The sequence below is a fragment of the Ogataea parapolymorpha genome, chromosome VI, assembly GCF_000187245.1.
Source record: "Ogataea parapolymorpha DL-1 chromosome VI, whole genome shotgun sequence".
Classification (NCBI taxonomy): Eukaryota; Fungi; Ascomycota; class Pichiomycetes; order Pichiales; family Pichiaceae; genus Ogataea; species Ogataea parapolymorpha.
The window spans coordinates 916236-933667 of NC_027861.1; the positions used below are offsets into that span (position 1 = coordinate 916236).

The following is a 17432-nucleotide window of genomic DNA, read 5'->3' on the forward strand; positions in this document are numbered from 1 at the left end:
AACAGGCGATTGCCAGAAAATTAGTATGGTGTTGTTCGCCCGTGTCGTTTTGGCAGATCCGACTAATTGGGCCCGGAAGGAGAAAAAAAAGGGGATTTATTTTGAACCTTAAAACTTTATTCATTATACAATTTTCTAGCAATTAGTTGATCAGCCGGAACACATCTCACAGGCCTCTGGGTTGTTGATGGCACATGCGACGACCTTGGCGTTGAAAATGTCGTACTCATCTGAGCCATCCTTGTTTTCTGCCTCTTCAGGCTCTTTAGGTTCCTCCTTGATGCTCAGCTCGGCCATCGAGCCCTCAATGCTGGTGGGAGCGGTCTGCGGCGAAGGCGTCTCGACGGCGGTCGAGTCAGCGGACGAGAACGACACGTCCTCGCTCGAAGAGGTTTTTCTCGGAACGTACTTCTTGAGTTTTAGCTTGTTGAGCGAAGCAACCGTCGACGAAGCGGTGGCGGCAGATTTCTGGTCAACGGTGAACTGGATGGCGGCAGCAGCAGCCTGGGTTCTGAGGTAGTACATGCCGGTCTTGAGTCCCTTCTTCCAGCCGTAGAAGTGCATCGACGTCAACTTGCCCATGGTTGGGTTCTTGAGGTGGATATTCATCGACTGCGACTGGTCGATGTACGCGCCTCTGTCGGCCGCCATGTCGATGATGCTTTTCTGCGGAATCTCCCAGACGGTACGGTACAGGTCCTTCAACTCCTGTGGCACATTTGGCAAGTTCTGGACGGAGCCGTTGTCCTTGATAATGAAATTCTTCATCGAGTCGTTCCACAATCCAAGATTAACAAGGTCTCTCAGCAAGTACGGATTGACGATCTGGAACTCGCCAGCAAGCACTCTTCTGGAGTAGATGTTGGAGGTGTAAGGCTCGAAACACTCGTTGTATCCCAAGATCTGCGACGTCGACGCGGTTGGCATAGGAGCCACCAAGAGCGAGTTTCTGAGTCCATCTTTCTGAATACGGGCCTTGAGCGAGTCCCAGTCCCACAGATCGGTTGGTTTCTTGCCCCAGAGGTCGAACTGCAAAATACCTTGCGAAGCTGGCGATCCCTCAAAGGTCTCGTACTTGCCATCCCTAACGGCCAGCTCGGCAGAGGCCTCCAAAGCTCCGTGGTAGATGGTCTCGAAAATCTGGATGTTCAGCTCTCTGGCCTCTGGAGAGTCAAAAGGCAGTCTCAGCTGCATGAACACATCGGCCAGACCTTGAACACCCACGGCAATTGGTCTGTTGCGCATATTGGATCTTCTTGCCTCCGGAACAGGATAATAGTTTCTGTCGATGATCTTGTTGAGGTTCTTGGTGACAACCTTGGTGATCTGGTGCAGCTTCTCAAAGTTGTACCAACTAGTATTGTCGTCGGACTCGACGAAGGCCGGCAGGGCGATCGATGCCAAATTACACACGGCCACCTCCTCTGGAGACGAGTACTCGACAATTTCGCAGCACAAATTAGACGACTTGATAATACCCAGGTTCTTCTGGTTGGTCTTGGAGTTGCAGGCGTCCTTGTACAGCATGAATGGCGTGCCTGTCTCGGTTTGGGCCTCCAAAATGGCGTACCACAGCTTCTGGGCCTTGACAGTCTGGCGTCCACGGCCTTCCTTTTCGTATCTGGTGTACAGCTCCTTGAACTCGTCGCCGTACACGTCGGCAAGCCCTGGAGCCTCGGAAGGCGAGAACAGCGTCCATTCGGCGTTCTGCTCGACTCTCTCCATGAACAGGTCAGGAATCCACAGCGCAGGGAACAGGTCTCTTGCTCTGATCTCCTCCTTACCGTGGTTCTTCCGGATGTCGATAAAGTCAAAAATATCTGAGTGCCATGGCTCAACGTACAGAGCAAACGCACCAGGACGCTTGTTGCCTCCCTGGTCGACGTATCTGGCGGTGTTGTTGAACACTCTCACCATTGGAATGATACCGTTGGACGTGCCGTTGGTTCCAGCGATGTAAGATCCGGTGGATCTAATGTTGTGGATGTGCAAACCAATGCCTCCGGCAGCCTTGGAGATCAGAGCACAGGTCTTGAGGGTGTCGTAGATACCATCGATGGAGTCGTCCTTCATAGCAACCAAGAAACAGGAAGACATCTGTGGATGAGGAGTACCGGCATTAAACAGAGTTGGCGACGCGTGGGTGAAGAATTTTTGCGACATCAGGTTGTACGTCTCGATGACGCTCGGAATGTCATCGCCATGGATACCAATGGCCACACGCATGACCATGTGCTGGGGTCTCTCGGCGACTTTTCCATCGATCTTCAAGAGGTACGACCGCTCCAGCGTCTTGAAGCCAAAATAGTTGTACGAGAAGTCTCTGTCGTACACGATGGCAGAGTTCAGCTCGTCGGCGTGCTCTTGGACAATCCGGTACGTTTCGTCCGAGATCATCGGCGAAGGCTTGCCGTTCTTGGGGTTGATATAGTGGTACAGCTGGTCAACAACCTGGGAAAACTGCTTGGTGGTTTGCTTGTGCAGGTTGGAAATGGCAATTCTGGCGGCCAAGGTGGCGTAGTCGGGATGGATCGTGGTCATGTAAGCGGCGGTCTCGGCTGCGAGGTTGTCCAGCTCGATGGTAGTGACGCCATGATAGACACCAGAGATGACTCTCTGGGTGATGGCAACGGGCTCGACGTGCTCTGGGTCGAGGCCGTAGCACAGTCGAGACACTCTGGCGGTGATCTTGTCGAATCTGACTGGCTCTTTGCGCCCGTCTCTTTTCAAAACGTACATTGTGGATGTGAATTTGTTTAGGGTGGAACAGAGGATTTATATACGCGTGCACGCGACGCGTAAGACGCGTGGTGGGCGGGTAACCCAGCGAGGAAATAGCGGAGCGAAAACAAAAACAGCGAGCCTGACTAATCACACAGGTGCGAGGTGGAGGAAAATTTTGTCACGTGATGTGATTCTAGGTCTCTCGTGCCCTATTCTCCTTACCTAAGCACTTCTGTCTGGCTTTTGAAAAATTTCGACAAAAAAAACTTCATTCCACCAACCATGGCTAAGATTTCCCAAGACGTCTCCTCCTCCAGATCCAAGGCCAGAAAGGCTTACTTCAACGCTCCATCCTCTGTGAGAAGAGTTCTGATGTCTGCTCCTCTCTCCAAGGAGCTCAGAGAACAATACAAAATCAAGGCTCTCCCAGTGAGAAAGAACGACCAAGTTCTCGTTGTCAGAGGTTCCAAGAAGGGCCAGGAGGGAACCATCTCCTCCGTGTACAGACTGAAATACGCCATCCAACTCGAAAAATTGACCAAAGAGAAATCCAACGGTGCCAGCGTGCCAGTCAACATCCACCCATCCAAGGTCGTCATCACCAAATTGCACTTGGACAAGGACAGAAAGGCTTTGATTGAGAGAAAGGGTGGAAAGGCCGAGTAGAAGTGTCATATACTAATAAAACCGATATTGTTATTTGTGTCCGACTTTGCGGGCAAGAACGTACACAGTTTTCCACGAGATCTGGATGCTCGTTTGTAGGTCCCAGCCAAGCCTGGTGTTGAGCCGCCTGTACACTTCCTGCAGCGGGTCCTGGGCGTCAGGCTTTTTCTGGTTCGCCATCTGCCACCTGTGGTACGAACTCCAAGTCTTGGCGTAGTTGAGATATTCGGCCACGGTCAGATTTCTGGAGATGGTGAATTTTGCGTTCTCTGCAGGCTCTTTTGCCGGGTCGTGGTACACCACCTCGACATTGGAGAATCGGGAATCGGCGGCCAATTTCTCATTCACGTCCTTGTACAGCCGTCTTAAGATGCCGCGTCCCGGCTGCTCCCAGTATGGTCCCAAAAACGCCCCGTCCTCGTACACCATCTCATCATAGATCTGGTTGGCCTCGGGCGCGCCGACAAACACGGGATCCACGTAGGCAAAGTAAGCCACCGTGCCATTGTCTCGCAGCAGTCTGCTGAGCTCGTTGAACCATTTGTCAGTGTCGAACCAGTGCACGCACTCTCCAGCCACCACGACATCAACCGATGCGTCTTCGACGGGGACTTTTTCTGCAGGACACACATAAAACTCCACAGGCGTGCTCAATGTGCGTGCCACCTCTTTGGACCGCTCCACCATCACCGTCGACAGGTCTGTGGCCACCACTTTTTGGAAGTGGGGGCTCAATGGCTTGAACGCCTGTCCTGTGCCACACCCAATGTCCAGCAACGTGCCGAACTTGTTGCCTGGCACAGAGCCGTGGTACTTGAGAATGATGTCAAACAGAGAGCTTGGGTATTGCGGCCGGAAGTCGCCGTACTGCTTCGCATCGAATTGCTTATCTGAAAAAGCAGACATACTATAAATTGTGGAGAATAATTTCTGGGTTATTATTATTATTTATATAGTCAGGGGGATATGCTACTAGAAAAAAATGATGAAGAGGACGGGCTTTTTACTGTAGTTGCAGCTTCTGCTGCTCTCTTGCCCATCTAGCTGTGTCTCTGGTGCCCTGGGAAAATCTCTGGTTGGTTCTGGTCTTCTTGATAAACTCACCCACCCAGTCCTGTTGATACAACTCTCTCAGTCTGCCGTCGCTGAAGATCTGGGCCAGATCTCCGAGCAGCCCCACGGCAGACCGACATACACTTTCGCTCGAACACATGGCCTGGTTATGGTACACTTGCATCAGGAATGTGGCGATCTGGAGCGTGTACGGCTGCAAAGCATCCGGGTAGTCGTGCAAACCGGTCACGATTCCCACGTAGGTGTCCAGAACGGCCTCCTTCACACTCAAAATGTAGTCTTCAGTCTCCAGAGACGCGTCCTCAGGCTCCAGCTGCTGCGCAGAGCTGCAGATGTTCATCACGACCTGTAAATATTGAATAAACTCAGCTCCGATGGACGACGCGATGTCGCCGAAACACGAGAGAATCAACGGCCGCAGCTCACGACGCACGTTCTGGCTCGAAAGCGTGTTTCCCAAGATGGCCATAAACCCTTGGCAGTACGGAATAAATGCGTTTCCGAGGGAATGAGAAATGTCCACCACGAGGCCGATGGCAGCGTCGCAGACGGGCGAGTCGGTATTCTCGAGCGCCTTGGTGAGAAACGTCAAAAACGACGGCATGTACTTCTCGAACTGGACGTCGATGGCGGACGCAATGGACGAAATGGCAATGAAAATGTCCTCTTCAATGATCGAATTTGGTTCCTGAATCTGCAGCAGCCGCAAAAACTTCTCCATCAGCTGATCAGATACGGCGGCGATGTCGCCACCAATTCGACGCACCACATTCGTCAGCAGGGACAGAATATTGGCTTGTAACTCTTGCAACACGGCTTTCTCCTCGCCAGAAACCACTGTTCCCTGCATCAGCACAGAAATGGTCTGGTCGAGCTTCGCAAGCGACTCCGATGCAATCTGGTTCACCATCTGCATGTCGTTGGCGCTGCTGTACAATACAAGCGTCGACAACGCCTCATAGGCCGACGTTCTGGCCGAGTGCTCATTATCGGGTAAATTTGTGTTCTGGATCAAAATCGGCACCACCATTGGGTAATATTGCGACATGATGCTCGAAGGAGAGTCCTTGGCATCCACACATAGCTGTTCCACAAGATTGATGAGGGTCCAGCAGCAGTTGGTGCTGACTTTCGGATGGTCCTGCAAACCAGCAGCCAACGCCTGGATCACCTCGGGAAGCATCGTGTTGACGTCGATCGCCTCGACCACCATGTCTGCTATTCTGCCCACACACCAGGCGACGGTTTCTTTGACTTGCAGCGACTCATCCTTCATGAGGGCCAAGATCGGCCTGAGCGCTTGGCCGATCAGAACGGTCAGCTCCGAGCGGTCGGGGCCATCCAGGATCGAGCCGAACGCCATCACGGCGGCCTCTTTATTTCTCCAGTTGGGCTGGTTCAAATTGGCCTCCACAAACTGCAGCACAGGCTGCACCACGTAATTCGTAGTGTTCTGTGCAAAAAGCTGCAGACAGGCGCCAGCAGCCATGGCCACCGACCAGTCGTCGTCCTCAGGGTCTTCGTTCTGACGCAAAAGCAGGCTCAGAAGCGTCGGCAGCACGTCCGTGATCGCCACCAGCGCAAAATTGTACGAAACAAGGTCTGATGGTGGCTGGTCCTTGTACTCTTCCAGCTGAATTGCTATCTCCAGCTCCTCCTCGCAGACCGTGCTCCAGAATTCCACCGCCATGCATGCCACCCTGTCGTCAGAGCTCTGCATGCCAGAAACCGTCAGACCGTACAGGGCCTTCTCCATGTAGATCCCCATGTACTGGTAGTAAAGACTCATAATCTTGGCCAGCGCCCCGAACGCCAACGCCTGCAGCTCCGGGTCCGACGCCGTCGTGGCCTCGCACACCACTTGCATGATGTAGTTCCGCTCTCCCTCGCGCTCGAAATTGCCCGCAATGAACTCCAGCGAATTAACCAGCGCATTGATGGCCGTTTTCCGCACAACCGTGCTGGGCTCCGACGACTGCGCGCCCTGCACAATCGCAATCAGAATCCCGTTCGCCTGCGCCACCACGGCCGGGTTCGTGGCATCCGCACTCTCGCAAACGTACCCTATGGCCAGAAGCGACGCCCTCTTCACGTTCACCGGCTTGTCTGCCTTTGTGTTGTCCACTATGATGTGCATCAGCTCATTCCACGTTCCCAGCGGAAGCTCGATATCGGCCACAGCAGCCACCAGCTGGGCCGCAGCGTTTGCCACACGTTCGTCACGCGTCAGCAGGGTCTGCAGCGCCGTGTCCTTGATCTTTTGCTTTAGATCGTTGTCCTGCTGCACCCACCGCTCGGCCAGCTGCTGCTTCTTGACCGGATCCTTCGACACAAGCTGGTTTTTCAGCGACAGTCCCGCCAAGATCCGCACCTCTGTCCTCTTTGTTTCATTACTCAGCACCTCTACCATGCTCAGAAGATACGCGCCCCAGCTCTGCTCCGACAACCGCAAGAGCTCGGCCTCTGCGCGGCCACGCTCGCCCGGGTCGGAGCTCAAAATGGCGTTCTCCAGCAGATTGCTAACATCCATGGCTTGACTAAAATATTTATTTGTTTGCAAACTTTGTGAATTTGTTTTGGATGGGAGGCCCACCCGCAACCGGGGGTGAGGCAGGCTTACCCGGCCGGCATAATCCAGTTATTTTAGAAATTTTCTATACACAACCTGTCGTAATTTTTGAATTCGCGCAGCATCGCGAGCTGCTCGTCTTGGTTATGCGGGGACACTGTGGCAACCAGCTCGTCGTATTCGAGCAGATTTGCAAAATAGAATAACTCCCTATACGAGCTGTGTTCCGAGTATGGGATCTGTAGCACGCGCGCCTTGTTGTCCTCGCGGAACCGGTCGAAATGCTTCGAGATAGCCGCGTACACCATTTCTGGGGACTCCGCGGCCACCATAGCGTCCAGCGAAGGTACCGGCTTTCCGTATCGCACAGACCACCCTGTGGGACGGATTCCGATCGCAGCCTTGAAATGGCGCGAGTACGTCTTGAGCTGCTCTGCGAGATAGTCCTTGTTCAGCTTCGGGAGTGCGGCGAGATGGATCTGGCAGCTTTCTGGGTTATGCGTGTCTAGTAGGTTATCCAAGTTTGGCCATCCAAACTGGCTAAGAACGTTTTTTTTCTCTTCGTTGCAGTAGATCTTGGTCTGCAGCGCCTCAGCAAGCTTGATCGCAAGCCGCTCCTTGCCTATGAGGTACGTGCCGATGACAATGAGGAACTTTTGTGGTTTGCGGTCGACGAAAAAGTCTATAACCCGCTGCTGCGAAAACTGCATGGTTTCCATCTTGCTTTGCAACAGCTTGCATAACTCGTCTATAACTATCTCCTGTTTGGGGAAATTGTATAACGGGTTCAGATACGTGGTGTCGAGATATATCTTGTGGAACCGGCCAATCTGCATCAGCGACTCCAGCATCGGCTTGTTGATACGGCAGTCTCCGCAATGCAGGTACCGCAGCCCGGGCGATTCGATCACAAAGATGCCGCTTCCGGGACAGTGGTTCGCGTCGAGACAGGTTATTTTGAGATCGGTGTGGGGCACCTCGATGGTCTGGTTATAATCCACACTGAGCAGGAGGTCTGGGTTCACCCCGAATTTGTAAACCAGTAAGTTGCGAGTTATAGGTGTCACAATGATAACCGAGCCGTGGTCCCAGTTCTTGGTGAGGCCTCCATAATGGTCTGAATGGAAGTGCGTCAATAAATACACAGAAATGGCAGGGTGAGGGGCGTAGCAGAAAGCGTCAACGGCGATGGTATGGTTTTCAAAACTAAGGATCTTCTCGTCAGGGATCGGCGGTCGCGGTCGCCTGTCGCATTTCTTTTTCGTCTGCTCCACCACACCCGTCGTCTTGATCCGTCTATACAGGACCTTTTTCGTATTTGGGTTAACAAGACACGCCTCCACGTGGACTGTGCGGTCGTCCAGCGACAAGTGTGCGATGTCCACTTCGCAAACAGGACAAGCAAACTGCGTGCTTCGCTCTTCCTGATACGGCAGTTCTTCCTCTGAATCGCAGACAAACAGCGACTCCTGCTCGTTATCGCTGACGAGATCTATAACCGTGACCTCTTTCTTAAGCGTCTCTTCGTGGCCGCTGCCTGTTCGGCAAAACTTGAGGATCGAGACCTGTTTATCTACCACCTTACGTTTTGCCATGAAAAATAATTTAGCAAATTGGGTAATTGATCTATAATTTATTTATTTTTTTTTGGGTGCACTATTTATTTTTTATGGGTCTGTTGTCCATCATCCGCAAACAAAAGCTCAAGGAAAAAGAAGTGCGCTTACTGCTTCTGGGTCTGGATAATTCCGGCAAATCGACTATCGTCAAGAGCATGCTGGGCCAGAACGTCAAGGAAACGAGCCCGACGATGGGCTTCGACATCTGCACCGTTCCTTACGCCGGCTTCAACATAAACATCTGGGACATCGGGGGTCAAACTTCGCTGCGGGCGTTCTGGTTCAATTATTTCGAAAAGACGGACTTTCTCATGTGGGTGATAGACAGTTCCAGTCTCCATAGGCTCCAGGAGAACTTTGTTGAGTTCAGCAGAGTGCTGGGCGAGGACCGCCTCGCGGGCTGCGGCGTGCTCATCATGGTCAACAAGATAGACTTATTTACAGGGGATAGGGACGAACTGCGGACAGAAATCGTGCGGATTCTCGGACTCGAGCGGCTCGAAAATCACGCGTGGCAGATCATCTTTGGCAGCGCGTACACGGGAGAAAACATTAGAGCAGGACTCGACTGGATCGTCGCGGAGTACAACACTAAATATCTGAGTCTATGAGCCGTCAAGACGGTCGAACCACCACGAGCAGCTGTACCAATTGTGGGTGAAGTCCATGTCCGGGTTGCACGAACATTTTTTCGCGCGCCGCAGAGCCGCATCCGTCGGACATTGGAGATACGGTTCGTGTATGTAGCCGATGTCTGCAAGCCGGTGGATCTGGCCCTTTTTCAGGATGAGTGACAGAATGAGCGAGCGCACGGGGGCGTCTCCCCAGCGCTCGTAGAAAAACCCGTTCTGCCGGTCGAGATACTCGAACATCTCATTATATTCCTGCGAGCGGAACACGTCCAGATCTCCGAGCTCCAAGTTCGTCCAAAAATGGCACAAATTGTACGAATCTGTGGTACCATCGTACACAAACCTGGAATAGTTGGACTCGTCGTGCAGGAGCGCTTCCTTGCCGGCCAACAGCAGATAGTCCTTAACATGACGAAACAGCGAGGGAATAGACTTTGGGTACTCCAAAATGCTAAGGGCAAATGCGTATGCGTATTTGTGGGCGTTCATGTGTGCAAAGATGTCATAGTCTATGTCGCAGTAGAGCTTGACGCCCGGCTCGACCCGCCAGAAGTACTTGTACTCCTGGAGCAGCGGATGTCGGTAGAAGAACCCGCTTTCGAACCGGCACATGTGTCTATAAGAGACAGAGTCGGCGTACGGCAGCACGCCGTCCTCGTCGGAAAGCAGTTTCTGGATGTTTTCCTCCATGAGTGTACGATTCAGACTTGAAGGGAACTGCCAGTGGTGTGCGTCGATCTGGCCAAATCTGGCTTTTCCGGAGACCAAGTTCGACACTTCTAGTTTGAAAGTATCGTCGAACGGCTTGTCGTTAAGGAAAACCCAATCGTAGTGGAACCGGCCGTTGAATCGGTCCTCATAGTTCTGGATCGTCTCGAGCATGTCATAGAGATCGCTGTTGCGGCACAGCGTGTAAAGCGTGGCATTCTGGAGATCTTGCGGTTGGTTGGCCGAAGCAGCCAATTCCGGCCCTGGATCTTGGAAGAAAGGCCCCACGAAGCTGTTTTGCCACGAGATAAACACCGCTGCGACTACCAGCAACAGGGCTTGGATCATGAAAAAATTTATCGTCGCGTCGATCAATAAATATCCGTCCTTATCGTATAAATAAGTTTTAACTTTATTATCCTTTCCCTTGCTATGCTACCCATATTTATTTTGTGCACCTGGCTTGTCGCAAGTCACGGAATGTACTTGCCCGAGATGCGACTCTCCACCCTCAAGAGCCTACCGCCGCTTAAGGCCTGGCCGGACCCGCACGAGCGCACTTTGAGGCCGGGACATGTTCCGGCGTACGTGATAGACTACGCTCCCCTGGTGTATCTTTATTCTGAGGAGCGGTACATGCCATACAACATTGCGGAGTTTGTGACACATTTCCACGCTGAGCTAGCCAACGGCACCAAACTCGACCAGTTTGGCCCCTCGCTCAACCTCTCCGCCTTGGAAGCCCTGCAGGGATACCATTCTCCGGTGAACCCCGTGTTCATGACGGCGAACGAGGACTTCGACAAGGACCCCGGATGGATCACGGGGGCCAAAAACAGACCAAATTTCTACACGGGAGAGCTTCCGGACGTGCCTGCTACGCTCATTGTGGTGGACAAGGGCAACGGCTGGGTTGACGCCTACTGGTTCTACTTCTACTCTTTTAACGAGGGCCCGTACGTGATGGGAACCGGACCCTTCGGAGACCACGTTGGCGATTGGGAACACTCGCTCGTGCGTTTCTACAAGGGCGAGCCGGTGATTGTGTGGATGAGTGCACACGGAGGCGGCGGAGCGTACTTCTATACAAACCTCGAGAAACTGGACCAGCACCCGGTGATTTTCGCTGCCCGCGGAACACACGCCAACTACGCGTCCACGGGACAGCATGCACATGACCTGCCGTACTCAATACTGTCCGACTTTACCGATAGAGGTCCGCTGTGGAACCCGTCGCTAAACTTTTTGGCATATACATACGACGGTGAAACAGTGGAGTATGCGAACGGGTCGCATCCGGGCAGAGAGGAACAGTTGGGCAACTGGCTCCATTTCATGGGCTATTGGGGCGACAAGAAGCTGCCTCCGTCGGACCCGCGCCAGCGGTGGTCTCCGTTCGAGTGGAAGTACATCGACGGGCCGTGCGGACCGCTGTGCAAGAATCTGTTGCGGACCTCGCCGTGCCAGCGGGCCAAATGGTGGAATTTTTGGAACGGTTGCAACGTACGGCGATACATCAAGTACGGCAACGGCTATTTCGAGTCTGAGGGAAATAACAGCTGCGGAAATCTGTACAACAAGATACGGCCGCGCATTTTGCAGAAATTGGTGAAAACTTTGACGTTTGGAGGCTATTTTTGCTGGATAATGGATGTCATCTACGGATAATGAGTAACGAAATAAATAAATTAATAAATTAATAAATTAAATATTTTAATTATGTTTGATCTCCCTCTCTATTTTGTCAAAATTAGTTTCGTTATTGGGTCAACGGTTGCAGTGGCTGCACTGCTTGGAATTTACAAATACCAGAGCAACATCATTTATCCCTCTGGCCTGAACGGCGCGCGAGACCACGTCGATACTCCTGCCGAGTACGGTCTGACTTACGAAGACCTTAGTCTCAAGACTAAAGATGGCGAGACTCTCAAGGGCTATCTCCTTCTGCACGACAAGAACAGCATCGACTACACGAACAAAACGGTGATGATCCTGTCGCCCAATGCCGGCAACATCGGCCATTTCCTGCCTGTTGTGAAATACATCTACGAACAGTTGCGCTACAATGTTCTAATTTATTCCTACCGAGGCTACGGCAAATCGACCGGGGCGCCGAGCGAGAAGGGGCTCAAGATCGACGCCGATACCGTGATGGAATACGTGGCGTCGCACGCGCAGTTGGCAGAGTCGTCGCTTGTTTTGTACGGCCGGTCTCTGGGCGGCGCCGTCACCCTCTACATTGCGGCCAACTATGCGAATCTCGTCTCTGGCATCATTCTAGAAAACACGTTCCTGAGCGTTCGCAAGGTTATTCCGCACATCTTCCCAATTTTGTCGCCATTCAAGGCTCTGTGCCACGAGATCTGGGCATCCGAGGACGAAATCGTGCGCATTCCAGACACCATTCCAATTCTATTTCTGAGCGCACTTGAGGACGAGATCGTGCCCCCCGAGCACATGCGCACGCTGTACGAGCTGAGCAAATCGAAAAACAAAACCTGGAAGGCATTTGCTGGAGCACACCACAACGATACAATCGTGCAACCAAAATACTGGGATTACTTCTACGAGTTCATGCGCAACATCAATCCTGTTGAAAAATAGTCTATTTGACACACTCGGTGCCGCAGCCTGGACAACAGTCTTCCATGTTATCCACAAACCAGGTGCGCAGACACCCAAAGTGGCCCTTGTGGCCGCACCGCTCCAGAACAACACACGCGCCCTTGACGGGCTCGTTGCAATAAATACACCCGCCCTGCGTTTTGCCGCACCGGTCGCAGTACCAGAACCCGAACTCGATCTCCGGGTCCTGCAGCCACATATTTTTGCTGTGCTCGTTCAGAATCGGCGTGTTGCAGTGCTGGCAGAACAGCCGAAACGACGTCTGTGACTGGCCCATCTTGGTGAACAGCTCGTACTGCATGGCTGCAGTCTTGAGGACGTTGGCGCTCACAGCGAAAAGACACCGCCTTTGCAGCAGGTCGTGGTACGTGAGGATCCAGTCCTGGCACTCTATTTCAGACAACGCCTTGGGGTATTTTTTTCCAAACAGCAGAGCCAACGTTGCGCACATGGTCGCATCGCCCTGCATGCTGCTATACACGGCGGCCTGGCGCACGAGATCGACCGGGTTCCACGGCGTCGCCGGCTCTTTGGACACCGACACCTCTTTTGGTAGCAGCCGGTGGCTCTTGGCTGGCGACGAGCTCAGCGACGTCATCTGCGTCATCGACAGCTTTTTGGACCTGTACTTGGAGTGTGGGGAGCCCGATAGTTGCAACTTCTCATTGTCGAGGTCGACGCTCGTGCCGGTAAACGAAAACGTGTGCCGGGCCAGCGAGTCCGACGCACGCTTGATGTCGATTGCCCGTGTCACGTGACTCGAGCTTTCGTCGTCGTCGTCCACGATGGCGTTCTCGTTCTCGTTGGTGTTCGCAGTGAACCCAAACTGCTCGTCCCTGTTTATTCCCCCATCATACGACTCCACAGACGTGCTCAGATGGTCGCTGTTGTTCAAGCTCGACCGGCTTTCTGTCCGTACAGCCCCGTCGCGCTCCTCCAGATGAAACTCCTGAAGCCCCTGAACCACCTTCTCGTTTTCTTCCCATAGAATACTGCCCTCAATCGTCTTCCACACCTGGCAGTCGCGGAACCTGCCTGCCGCAGCCGCTACCGACGCGTTGTAGTCGCAAACTTGCAGCAAATCCATACTGTCCGGGACTTGCACGAGATAGTTGGAGCTCAGAAACCTGAAAACGTCGGTGTCGTTGTCGGGAATAGGAATGTCAGCATGCAGAGCGTACGGAGATCGCATTGCCCGTTGAAACTGCGAAGGCTGTCGTGGCAAAGCCGGACGCGCCTTGGCCACGAGATTGGGCGAAGTCGGGTGGTACAGGTCGCCAGGTGTTAGTTCCTCCGTCTCCTCAAACTGGTTGCGGTCCTGGCTCACAAACGTCAGCCGTGCTCCCGCCTGGCTGTCCCAGGCAGCGGCCATCGTCGGCAGCGTGTCGACGAGCCGTGGCTCCGCGCTCACGTCGTGCTGCACCAGCGTCTTATCCTTGGACGCGCTCACCAAGTACTTGGGCGTTTTCCACACCAGCCCGGTCACCTGGTTGGTGTGCAGCTCGATCACATTTTTCGGCACGTGTTTGCGTGCGAGGCTCCAGATCTGGATGCACGGGTCGTCGTTCAAAAAACACGTCGCCACATCGGTCGTCAGCACCGAGCTGTTGCCCCGCCCGCGACACCAGCTCACTTTCGAAATCGGGCCCGCCGTGTTGATCACGTGATCCGGTTCACGCTGGTGGTCGCTACCGGGTCCCATGTTCCATACTTGAAGCTGTTTGTCGCGGCCGCCGCTGATGAGGTAGTCCAGTTCTGGATGCCAATCGAGAGTGAGCCCCGGCCCTGTGTGTGCGTTGAGCTTTCGCTCGAATGTGGTCGGTCTGCGCAGGTCCCATTTCTGGATCACGCCGGAGTCTGCAATGCTGCAAAAATTGCGTGCTATGCGCGGGCTGAACTGCACGCAGCGCACGGCGTCGGAGTTACCACGAATCGTGAGCTGGGCCTTGGTGTTTTTGGTTCGCAGATCCCATATTTTCATCTTGCCGTCTTGTGACCCGGACAGCAGAGTGTGCGGGCTGAGCGGGCTGAAATCGACGGAGTTGACTGCGCGCTGGTGGTCGCTGAACGTGGTGCGCACGCGTGTGCCGCGGTCGAGGTTATAAATGTGAATAGAGCCCGAAAGCGTCGAGATGGCGATGTTTCTGCCGTACTGCTGGTAGCCGAACTTTGCGTCAGCGACGAGGCCGTACTTGTTGCTTCGGGAGCCTGCGTTCGGCAAGACAAGGTCGTACTCTACACTGATCTCGTTTGAGGCGACTTTCACGAGCTGCAGTGCCTTTGGCCCGCCGATCACAAACAGGTTGGGTGTTTCGTTGGACTTGGCGCACGCGAGAATCTCGTTGACGCTGTGCAGTCGCGTTTTGTTGGACTCGGCGTTGTGTTTCGATACAGATGCCGAGGATGGCAGGATTGAGAGCGACGAGGCTGGCACGGCGTGGCTCACCGACGACGACGGGCTGGGGCTTGTGTTGGTGGACAGGCCATAGATGTTGAAGGCCATTCGGGAAAACTGTCCGCTCGAGCGCCGGTGGTGGTCCATGACAAACATGGCGCTGGGCGAGCTGCTCAATGGACGGTCCTGCCCGCGCTCGCCGTGTTTGTCGAGCGACTTTTCCGACTCGTGGGACATAAATAAATGGATTATTTTATTTTATTTTATTTACAACACCCGTACATCGCCTGTTTCCACCAAGTCCTTCACCGCGCGGTAGCGTACCACGTAGATGCCGTTTTTAGTGAGCTCGATCTCCTCATCGTCCACCTCGACCACGTTCTCGGCCGTCGCCTGCACGAACACGGGGCGGTCCAGGTCCGGTTCGTCGATCATCGACACACCGCCCCCCGTCTCGTCGATGGCCTGCAACGACTCCGGCAGGTTTTTCATGAACTGCGAGTTGTACAGCTCCAGCAGCAGCTCCAGATGGCGCTCCATGTATGCAAACTCATTGTTGCTAAGTTTGGCGGTTTCTTTGTCGTTTGAGCGGATGTAGAGCGAGTACTTGTCAATTTTCTGGAGTCGCGTTCTGGTGTATGATCTGATGATGAATTGGACGCGGTCAAGCTCGGATTCAATCACCACGAGGCGCAGCTTGATTTCTCTCTCGTGCGTCTGCAGTTCGATCGAGTTCATCTCGATCAGCTCGATCTGTTTGCGGATACGGATCAGGATGCGATCAATTAATTCCTGTTCGTACGGCAGCAGTTCCGGCACCGTGCGCTCTTTGACCCAGGCGTCCACCAGCAGTCGCACGTCCTCTGCACGGCGTTCGTCCTCGTTGTAGCCCGGTCGCTTCGACGCCTCAAACTCTTTGAGGATGTCGTCGAAATTCATGTGTGATTTATTCTATTTTATTTTATTTGATTTATTTATTTATTTATTTTATTTTGTTTTATGGACCGCAGAGCAGCATTGGAAGCCAAGAGGGCCAAGTTGGAAGAGCTGCGACGACAACGGCTGGCACGAGAGGCCCAAATTGCCGGCCCACCGAAACTGGCTTCTCAGAGAAGTTTTGCGGATCAAGAAGAACAAAACAACAAGGAAAATGAGCCAGTTCCACATGCCCCAAAACCCGTTCTGTCAGAGCCGGTCCAGACAGACGTCCAAAATGAGCCCATCCACGCTCACGGTCACATTGACCTCCCCGTCCTACTGGAGAAATCCACGTCCACAGACGACGAAGAGGTGCACCGACAACTGGAACAGGAGATACGCCAAAAGCTCGAGCATGAGATCCGCAAGCAGCTGCAGCGCGAGTTCGAGCTCAAACAGCAAGCTCAGATCCATAAACCGGACCTCACGCCTCTCCTGGGGTCGCCGATTCCGCCGCAGAACGAAAACAGGAACAGCATCTATGCTGCTGCCAAAGAAGAACCTGACGTGACCAGCACATTTGTGACGTCACAAAAACTGCTTTTCAACGATACAGTTGCGTCGATGGCCGTCACGTCGATCGACTGGTCGCCGCATTATCCTGAACTCATCGCTGCCGCATACACTGGCGCAAACAGACCGTGCTGTATCCTCGTCTGGAACACTCTCACCCTTACACCGGAATTCAGTCTCCAAACGTACACAGACATCGTCGTGGTGAAGTTTGTCAAGTCGCGCTCAAACCAGCTGCTTGCCGGCGGCATCGACGGCAGGCTGTACCTGTACGAGTTTGACTCTGCGACCAAATATCCGGTTACATCGACAGCTAGCTCCGGCAAGTACCCCGTGGTGGCCATTTTAGAGACCTCGAATTCGGTGGTGAGCGTTTCGTCCGACGGCGTGGTTTCTGTTCACTCCAAGAACCTCATGACGGCCATTTCTCGCTCCCGGCTCGCGCTGGGCCAGAAATTCCACATCACAGCGTGCTCCATCAAACAGAACCATCTGCTGCTGGGCCTTTCCACAGGCAAGGTGTACAGAGTCGAGCTGGGGTCGCTGGACGACCCGGCCGCACTGCAGCTGCTCTCTGCAACGACGTATCCACTGCCAGTGGTTTGCATTGACCACAACGCGAAAACGGCCGTTTCATGCGCGTTAGACTACAAAGTGAAGGTTTTCGAGAACGACGAGCTTCACACAATTAACACCTCGAACCTCGTGGCCGATATCAGTCTGGACCGCGAGTCGCAGACGTTTGTCACCGTGGGGCCCGACGGGGCCGTCGAGTTCTGGAATTTGGGCGAAAACAGACACGCGAGTCTCGGCTCCATGAACCTGGGCGTGCCGCTCAACAGGGTAGAATGGAGTCCCGACGGGCGTGTTTTCGCTTGCGCCGCGGCAGATGGCCACGTCTACTTGGAAATTCTGTAGTTAGCACTAAT

General features: G+C 53.6%; 11 protein-coding genes across 11 annotated transcripts; 4 read left to right on the top strand and 7 right to left on the bottom strand.

The window, feature by feature from the left end:
• Window positions 1–150: 150 nt before the first annotated feature.
• Window positions 151–2739, bottom strand: HPODL_01654 (Ribonucleoside-diphosphate reductase large chain 1; the record flags this gene model as incomplete). The annotated part of the gene is made up of 1 exon (XM_014078168.1): window positions 151–2739. One exon carries the CDS (start codon window positions 2737–2739, stop codon window positions 151–153), a length of 2589 nt encoding a protein of 862 aa, XP_013933643.1.
• A 267-nt stretch (window positions 2740–3006) lies between these two features.
• Window positions 3007–3390, top strand: HPODL_01655 (60S ribosomal protein L26-B; the record flags this gene model as incomplete). The annotated part of the gene is made up of 1 exon (XM_014078169.1): window positions 3007–3390. The coding sequence occupies one exon, from the start codon at window positions 3007–3009 to the stop codon at window positions 3388–3390; it is 384 nt and encodes a 127-aa protein (XP_013933644.1).
• A 30-nt stretch (window positions 3391–3420) lies between these two features.
• HPODL_01656 (uncharacterized protein) lies at window positions 3421–4296 on the bottom strand (the record flags this gene model as incomplete). Its single annotated transcript, XM_014078170.1, has 1 exon — window positions 3421–4296. The coding sequence occupies one exon, from the start codon at window positions 4294–4296 to the stop codon at window positions 3421–3423; it is 876 nt and encodes a 291-aa protein (XP_013933645.1).
• Window positions 4297–4393: 97 nt separating this feature from the next.
• On the bottom strand, window positions 4394–6994 carry HPODL_01657 (Importin subunit beta-1; the record flags this gene model as incomplete). The annotated part of the gene is made up of 1 exon (XM_014078171.1): window positions 4394–6994. The coding sequence occupies one exon, from the start codon at window positions 6992–6994 to the stop codon at window positions 4394–4396; it is 2601 nt and encodes an 866-aa protein (XP_013933646.1).
• Window positions 6995–7107: 113 nt separating this feature from the next.
• Window positions 7108–8628, bottom strand: HPODL_01658 (uncharacterized protein; the record flags this gene model as incomplete). The annotated part of the gene is made up of 1 exon (XM_014078172.1): window positions 7108–8628. The coding sequence occupies one exon, from the start codon at window positions 8626–8628 to the stop codon at window positions 7108–7110; it is 1521 nt and encodes a 506-aa protein (XP_013933647.1).
• A 629-nt stretch (window positions 8629–9257) lies between these two features.
• HPODL_01659 (Alpha-1,2 mannosyltransferase KTR1) lies at window positions 9258–10340 on the bottom strand (the record flags this gene model as incomplete). Its single annotated transcript, XM_014078173.1, has 1 exon — window positions 9258–10340. The coding sequence occupies one exon, from the start codon at window positions 10338–10340 to the stop codon at window positions 9258–9260; it is 1083 nt and encodes a 360-aa protein (XP_013933648.1).
• Window positions 10341–10472: 132 nt separating this feature from the next.
• Window positions 10473–11660, top strand: HPODL_01660 (Vacuolar protein sorting-associated protein 62; the record flags this gene model as incomplete). The annotated part of the gene is made up of 1 exon (XM_014078174.1): window positions 10473–11660. One exon carries the CDS (start codon window positions 10473–10475, stop codon window positions 11658–11660), a length of 1188 nt encoding a protein of 395 aa, XP_013933649.1.
• A 51-nt stretch (window positions 11661–11711) lies between these two features.
• On the top strand, window positions 11712–12596 carry HPODL_01661 (putative membrane protein; the record flags this gene model as incomplete). Its single annotated transcript, XM_014078175.1, has 1 exon — window positions 11712–12596. The coding sequence occupies one exon, from the start codon at window positions 11712–11714 to the stop codon at window positions 12594–12596; it is 885 nt and encodes a 294-aa protein (XP_013933650.1).
• Window position 12597: 1 nt separating this feature from the next.
• Window positions 12598–15249, bottom strand: HPODL_01662 (uncharacterized protein; the record flags this gene model as incomplete). The annotated part of the gene is made up of 1 exon (XM_014078176.1): window positions 12598–15249. The coding sequence occupies one exon, from the start codon at window positions 15247–15249 to the stop codon at window positions 12598–12600; it is 2652 nt and encodes an 883-aa protein (XP_013933651.1).
• Window positions 15250–15279: 30 nt separating this feature from the next.
• On the bottom strand, window positions 15280–15951 carry HPODL_05303 (Subunit of the GINS complex (Sld5p, Psf1p, Psf2p, Psf3p); the record flags this gene model as incomplete). Its single annotated transcript, XM_014078177.1, has 1 exon — window positions 15280–15951. One exon carries the CDS (start codon window positions 15949–15951, stop codon window positions 15280–15282), a length of 672 nt encoding a protein of 223 aa, XP_013933652.1.
• A 60-nt stretch (window positions 15952–16011) lies between these two features.
• On the top strand, window positions 16012–17421 carry HPODL_01663 (uncharacterized protein; the record flags this gene model as incomplete). Its single annotated transcript, XM_014078178.1, has 1 exon — window positions 16012–17421. The coding sequence occupies one exon, from the start codon at window positions 16012–16014 to the stop codon at window positions 17419–17421; it is 1410 nt and encodes a 469-aa protein (XP_013933653.1).
• Between the last annotated feature and the right edge of the window lie 11 nt (window positions 17422–17432).